This window comes from Rhagoletis pomonella, unplaced genomic scaffold (assembly GCF_013731165.1).
Source record: "Rhagoletis pomonella isolate Grant_MI unplaced genomic scaffold, Rhpom_1.0 Rhpom_scaffold_00006, whole genome shotgun sequence".
NCBI classification, from domain to species: domain Eukaryota; kingdom Metazoa; phylum Arthropoda; class Insecta; order Diptera; family Tephritidae; genus Rhagoletis; species Rhagoletis pomonella.
The window spans coordinates 31784170-31791906 of record NW_023458560.1 but is presented as its reverse complement, the minus strand read 5'-3'; the positions used below and the strand labels follow the sequence as shown (position 1 = coordinate 31791906).

At 39.1% G+C, this 7737-nt stretch overlaps 1 protein-coding gene across 1 annotated transcript; it reads left to right on the top strand.

Moving 5' to 3' along the window:
• Positions 1-2247: 2247 nt before the first annotated feature.
• Positions 2248-7686, top strand: LOC118740587. Its single transcript, XM_036472185.1, has 3 exons — positions 2248-2566; positions 2652-2941; positions 6577-7686. Exons 1-3 carry the CDS (start codon positions 2476-2478, stop codon positions 7573-7575), a joined length of 1380 nt encoding a protein of 459 aa, XP_036328078.1. The 5' UTR covers positions 2248-2475; the 3' UTR covers positions 7576-7686.
• The last annotated feature ends 51 nt before the right edge of the window (positions 7687-7737 follow it).

Genomic DNA, 7737 nt, shown 5'->3' with positions numbered 1-7737 from the left:
AAAGTAATATTGTCTATATCATCTGTAATTGTGTTGCTAAAGTAGTCTTAAGTCAGAAAAGTGTGCTTCGTTAGTAACAGGAAACGCAAGCATGAAAATACCTTTGTTCCCATGACAGTCGGACCTACGTAATCCATATTTATGTATGTATATTGGTCAAACGCTGTCACTCCAGCAGCATCCCCGCAAACTCTGGGAAATTCGTATGGTGTTACAACAAAAACAGTAAAGATGCCTTTGTTGTTTTCTTCTTAGCTAACGTATTAAAGCGTTTGAGAAGAGTTATTCTTATAAGAAATACCTTAGTGCAATTATTTATTTTTAACATTTAAAATTATTTCTAGCAAATCACATGGAAATTATGAGCAACAAAAACGAGTAGCTCCTCATTGTATTGACTTAAGCTATTTTACTATTATTATGGTTATTATGTAGATAAAAGCACAGATTATTGCCAAGTTAATTCCAAATAGCGGTCGCTAGTAATGCCAAATGGATTTAAACTTTGTTTTAAGTAGGGATACTGCAGAAGGCATTGCTGATATAAACAATAACGAATTTGAGTAACCCCTACTATTTTTATGTTTTGGTAGATGATTCAAATTAGACGCCAAAAATAAAAATTTCCTTAGGTAAAAAAAAGAAAGAAAATAATACTCTCACTCTAGTTCAGTACTGTAAAACTTGTACCAATCAACCAAACATTTCTTGCTAGTTGTCATTTTTGCCAAACATGCATACCTTTGTAATAGGTTTAACTTAAAGAACTAATTCTTTCGTAAATGGGAGCTACTCCCATTGACTAATTTCCCCACCCCAACACACGCCCGCACCGATGCCTAATTTAGGCATTCCTTTATGCTTGCAACAAATTTGCAAGCTAACAAAAGCTAGTTGCAATATATATTATTTTACCTAATTATGTTACATACATATGCATGTATATATTACATGTACATACATACGTATATTTAGAATTTTATATTAATTTATCGCTAAGTCCACACGAACAAATTGTAAAATACTTAGATTTTTTTTATAATAATGGTGAAATGTGAAATGCGCATAGTGGGTGTTTAAGCAAAGTGTTTTTTTAAACGGTATTTTATTTGTAGAACATTTTTTGTAGTTTGCAAGCATAACTTTAGATTTGAATGAACCTCGAAGCATTTCTGAAATGTTACAATTAAGTTTAAGAAAGCGTTTTTTGTATATTTTTAAAAACAAATTTAAATCAGTACACTATACAAAAAAGCACATACACAATAACACTACAAAAAACCATAAGATTTAAATAAATGCTTAAAAAATATATTAATTAGTTTGTAGTTGTATGTATGTTACAATTGATTGTATACTTTTAAATTGGAATAATTAAGTTTTAAAATGAATCAAAATAGAATTGGGTAATAAATGTAATAAATTATTAAAATTTAAAAATCATTTTCGCTAAACTACCGAACTAAAACAAAATTTAATATTAGGAGATCTGAGACATATGTACTTTTTGTGTAATCTTTAAAAACTCAAGTCAATCTTTGCCTAATTTTCCTTGTCCATGTGTTATTGAAAAGTCATTTTCTCCCTTAATTAATTTATTTTAAGAAAATTAACACCAAGAAGGAATAAGTATCAAGAAATTATTAGCGATCAGCAAAAGGTAAATCGAGTGCTTATATTCAATATCCTCGCATCTGCATTTTTCACAAAAACTAATGTCTGATGTCTTAACTATCATCCCTCATTGTTGTGAAAATTCTAGACAAAGCGACCTAAAATATTTTTAATACAGCTCTAGCGTAAAATTTGCGTTAACCCAGCAGAAAATTGGCAACTGCTTCTTGATATGAAAAAGTCGTGTATTGGTCCAGACTCTACTTCCGAGTGAGTTTCAACCCCTGCCAATTTAATTTCAAAGCGAATTTGATTTAAATTAACTCGGAAGGGAAATGCAAAACCTACCTTAAAATTAACAAAATAAAATTAATTTTAAATTTCTAACCTCTTTATGCTTTGTCAAGCCGTACACCGATGTTTTTACACAACAAATTTCCTGAGTATCTGGTTCTCCCGCTTTTTTTCTTAAATATGTATTTAAAGATTCCTTTTCGCACACCCCATTCTAATCCCTTATCAATTGCGCTCAAATTGATTTCGTAATCTCGCTTCCAGTAGCGCTTATCTCTCGTCACTCTCCACACACAAAGGCGACTGAGCAAGAGTCTCATTCTTAGACAATATCAAATTGTCTGGCTGGCTGCAGCAGCTTAGCTTTCGACTTACAATTCCATTTGTGTGCTGCCTTCCGTATAGTGCGCGCATCTCCGGACGGCTTATTTTATAAGCGAGCATCGAAGTATCTGAATCAATACTCAGTGTTTCTTGTTTATTATTGAATGTTTTATTGTTCTTGCTGATCGGCGCTAAAAGTGCTTCTGATAAATTGTTGTTGTTTATACTCGACCAGAAAAAAAGATGCTTCGAACGCGCACATGGATCGCGTTATCTTTTGTCTTATTTCTTTGCTCGTATTTTAGTGATGCGCTAATACAAGACGAGGACGATGGTAAACTAGTAGCTTTGCAGTATACACAAAATAAAAGTTAAAATTAAAAATGTATGTATGTATGTATATTTTTTCTTTGTTTCAGCATCATCAACGGAATCCTCCGCAGAGGTTGATCTTTCCAGCGATGCAAAAGACGATCATAATGTACGTGTAACCGAGAATCGTTTAGCTGCACAGCTATTCGCCGTACTCGAGCACTTTAAGCAAGAAGATCCAGTGGGTCTTCCGGGTGCACCGATTCCAGATCCCATGGAGGTGCCGGATATTCGTAAAAGTGTCGGCATGGGTACGTTGAGTATGTCCAAGGTGAAAGCTTATGGACTGTCGAAATTTCGTATCGACTCTGTTAATGCGGACTTACAGCAAATGGTGGTAAGTAAGATATTTCGTCCAGCCAAAGCAGTCAAACAGAACTAAAATTAGGTATTAAGCAAAAAATACTCTTACGGGGAAATTCATAAAATCACGTTGAAACTTAGATTTTATTGCTGTTGCTTGTAAGATCACTGCTATTGATAAGAGCGATACGCATTTGAAATAGTCGTTTTTAAGAAAGTCTAGCGAGAGAAAACTGAAATGTATTTTTTTGCTGATTGATAACAGGAGCTGTGAGTTTGTCAATGAAATTAATGATTTAAAAGCTAGACTTACGTCAACATAACTAGTTAGCAGTGTATTTTACTTGATCAGCAGAAGGCTGTGCCGCCATACCCGAGAGGCTGGAAGTACATATGTACCTACACTCGATAGAATCCAGGTCTGACACCTTCTCTGCGCATTCACCACTCAGCAGGCAATCGCAAAATTCTGCCGTTAAAGAAAGGTTCCTCCATTTGTGTCACAACATTAAAACCACAACTTAAAGATTGGTAATGGTTTACAGTCCTTCCTAGTAACTGCATATAGTACAATTAACCCATTATATGTATATACTGGGTGCCTTAAACCAGCCGCCCACCCCTTGTAAAATGAAGGGTAATGTTGTTTATTGGAAACACAAAAATGTGACGTACCAAGTCGGGGGTGCTCCATCTTTTGGTCGTATTACAGACTTTCGGTTTCGACCAAAAGTATGTTAAGCTGACTGAAAGTCCATTTTTGTAAATAGGATATGTTTTTACTGCAAACTAAAAAAATGTTTTTATTGAAAAACGAATATATATGAATTACCAAGTCGGGAATGCTCTATTTTTGGACATAGTACCGACTTCCAGTTTTGACCGTTAAACTGACCGGAAGTTAATTTTTTTAAATGGCCCAGGCTTGCTTTTACCACAGATTCGGATTCTGAGGACAAGAATACGTAAGTTTTCCGGGAAACTTTTTTCTCGAATGGACTTCCGGTTAAAGAATAGACTTCCGGAAGGTTTAATCCACTTCCGGTCGAAAACGAAAGTTATGTATGAAAGTATGACCAAAAGATAGAACATCCTCGACCGGGTCATTCATATTTTTTCGAATAGCCGATAAAAGCAGGTTTGTTCTATTTAAAAAAATGGACTTCCGATCAGTTTAACCCTTTTCCGGTCTAAACCGGAAGTCGGTTATAGGACCAATATGTAGAGGCAGGCAGGTCTAGAAGCGTCTATTTATGCCCACGCAGGTTAGTAATGGTAGTTTGCCGACCTTGGTCTGTGTAGGTTTTACTTATGTTCACGAGACCCATGAGAGCTTGTCATAAGGGCAATTGCATGTTTTCTCTTTGAAGGAATTCCCCAGATATTCTTCCCTTTTCTTTTTCCTGGAGAAAATTACTCATGAGTTACATTTTCCCCAGACTGGTTAACTTTTCACTTTTCGTTTCCATGTCTTTACTATGGGCGGATGAAAGATTTTTGGTTGAATTAGTTTTCGGACGAAATTTAGAATAAGGCTGACTATGTTATCCTTCTTGGGATTTGCGTTTAACCCAACTTTAATGAACCATTTGGCCACTAAGTACGTTCAATAAATTCTGTAGGCGATTAGAGACAGTGCCTCCAAACCGAATTACCTGTTTAGGATGATAACGCTATACGACTAGCTTTGAAAATCGATACCCTCTGCACAAAAAAAAGCAGAGTAGTTTCGTCCTCTACGAAGGACCATAATATAGGGCAGATCACTCCATCTTGCAGGCATCCTTTAGTCACTAGGAATCTGACTCGTTCCTAGCGCGGATGTAATTGTTCTGGGTTTAAATATGCTAGCTATTCTTCGATTCGGATCCCATGTCGAAACAACGAAGGAAATAGCGCACACGAACACAGTGAAAGGACAAAGTGCAGAAGGACCTGTTTGCGCTTGGCAACCACCAATTCTCACTTTTCCTTTCGTAACTCTAAAGGGCATCGATAATACGTCTCCTGTTTTCTATGCAGTTTCCTGTAAGAAAACTATACCTGATATACCTGTATACGATTCTTTTGACGGATGACTTTTGTTGGAGTGCTGCTTTTCCCCGCAACTTGGCTATACTTCTGGATGATTACTTCCTGCATTGTAGCCGTAGGGTAGGTTGTTGTAGCGGCACTAATAAGCGCCATTTTAATCGGTTGGTCCGTCAATCGTTGTTGTTGCTGTTGTCGCGGCTACAACAACCCCGCCCAAATCGGCTAGTATCTCAGTCGTTGTGGCCAAGCTCAACTAACGGAAGACCCAGGAAGCGTGCAGCCTCTATAGGGTCTGTCCGCATGCCGGGCACTCATTTGGCACATCTGCATCTAATCTACTCAGGTATGAGTTCAACCTGCTGCAGTAGCCAGAGCGAAGTTGGGCTATTGTGGTCCGAGTCTCCCGAGGCAGACGAAACTCCGTCTCGCCTATGTCAGGTGGTTGTGTGCCCAGAACGGCATTCACAGGTCTCGAGTCGACGTAACTTGAGACTGACTCCGTGTGAATGCCGCTCAGGGCCTGTCGATATGCTGACGGGTCCGGTCCGGATGTTGCCTTATGAAACCTCTGGACTTCGTCCGTCAGTTCATATAGATGCCTTCTGACATGCCTTGACGAGGGCCCCTCTACAAGCAGGTGTCTGTTCGGTTGTCCACGTCTGTGGCTCCCTACTAAGAATTGCTGCAGAGCATTGTGTTGTGCTCGCTTTATGGAGAGCATTTTTGCCTCGTCGTTTAGGTGGTGTTCTGGCGACATTAGAGGACATCCGGTCGCTGTCCCAAGTACTGTGTTTTGTGGTATCTGCAGCTTTATCCACAGCGTCCTACTGGTCCCGGCGACCACACTGGTGCTGCGTAATTTAGAACCGCCCAATTGATTTGTATGTTGCCAGCAACGTTTCTTGCCCCAGGTATTGCCGCCTAGCGACTTGAGGACCTTGTTGCGGCTACTTTGTTGACAATTGCGGTTGTGTGCGCAGAGAAGGAGAGCAGACTGTTGAAAGTTACTCCGAGTATATTTGGGTTGAGAAAGCTCGGGGAGATACCCATTTACTTTCGAACACTAGTCATCAATTCCATTTCCAGACTCCATTCGTGACTCCCTCTGGTGGTTGAGGGAGTTTGGAAATATAAAAGTTAAACAGTAATGGGGAAAGGACACCACCCTGTGGAACTCCCTGCTAATCGTTGTCGTCAAGCTCAACTGACGATAGCTCCAGGAAGTGTGCTGTTTCGACAGATTTGAGACGCTGGACCAGAGGGAAAGGGATTAAACGACTCCATGGTCTGCTATTGGGTATCTGTTGTTGTTGTTGTAAGTTTTTGGGAAATGATTCTGGGGTGACAGTCCTTGGTCAGAAATGAATCTGGGTCGTTCCGGTTGCGTACACCATACTGTCGTGGGAACGGTTGGACCTCTACCTTTGGTAGGACTTTATGAAGTCTTACCGCTTCCGTTGTTACATCCTGCTCAAGTTCTCATTCTCAGTCTAGTAAGACGACACAGCCACCGATCATCGAGTTAGAAGGCCTTCGCCAATTCGTTTGTTGACTTTCCAATAAGCATATCCTAAATATTCAGCTATTTGCTTAAATATTAATTTTTATTATCTTTTCAATGCCGCCACCACCAAGGTCGATGTCGGCATACAATTGGATGAGATGAACGTTAAGGGATCTTACACGCTCAGTGCTCTTTTTACCCGTGCAAATGGTCCGTTCACAGTTGTCCTTAAAAATGTCTATGTCAAAGCGAACGCAGGGCTTGCGGTGGAAAAAAAAGATGGCCACTTAACTACGGAACACATCAAAATGGATATAACATTTCGTGATATGTCAATGGACTTCCAGAATTTAGGTTTAGTGGGCAATTTATTCCAAAGCGTAGTGAATTCTGCGCCTACACTCGTCTTCGATGCAATGAAACCATTCATGCTACAGGAGGCGGATAAGAAAATACGTGAGGAGGTAAATGGAAATCTGGAAAAAGTCTTAGGTGATCGGCGCCTGCCAAACTCAATTACGCCGCTCGACATGGCCATTGCCGAAGGACGTAAAAAGGTGCGAGAAATGGGCTATGATCCATATCATTTGCCTGACTATAATCGCACAGCTGGCATATTCACCTTTCATCTGCTCAACTCTTGGATTTATGGTGTGGCGAGTTTCTATCGCGTGGGTGATATGTCGGTGTCGATGCAGAATAACACAATTAAATTGCATTTCCATGTGGGTACACAAGAGATTGCCGGCGAAAGCCATTGGGAAGTGGATTTCGCTTTGGCTTCACGTACAGGAGTATTCAAATTCTCTGTACAATATATACGTTTAACTGTGGAAGTGAGTCAAGCGTTAGATACACGTAAGCGACCAGTTATCAATGATTTGCAAATCGATTTGGGTAACATACAAGTGCGCAGTGATGGCGCTGGTACATTGGATTACATTGCTGAGGCGGCCGTGAATATTTTACCAAATTTATTGCGCTATCAAATTATAGATTTACTAGAAAATCCCATTAAGACGCGCATACAAGAGAAATTCGACACAATTGATGTTGAGAAGGCAATCAAGGAGAACTTTGAAAAGTTCGAAAATATGGGTAGTGACTTTTCATTTGATTTTAAGCTATAAATGGAAATACTATACGATGAATATAATGCTAATATTTATAAAGGTAAATTAAATAAATAAACTTGTAAGCTACAAAGTTGGTAAAAGTGGCTTATTGCTTAAGCATAATTAGATCGGCTTTATATAAGTTCAAAAAAAGCCTGCACGGAGTCTAATCGGAAG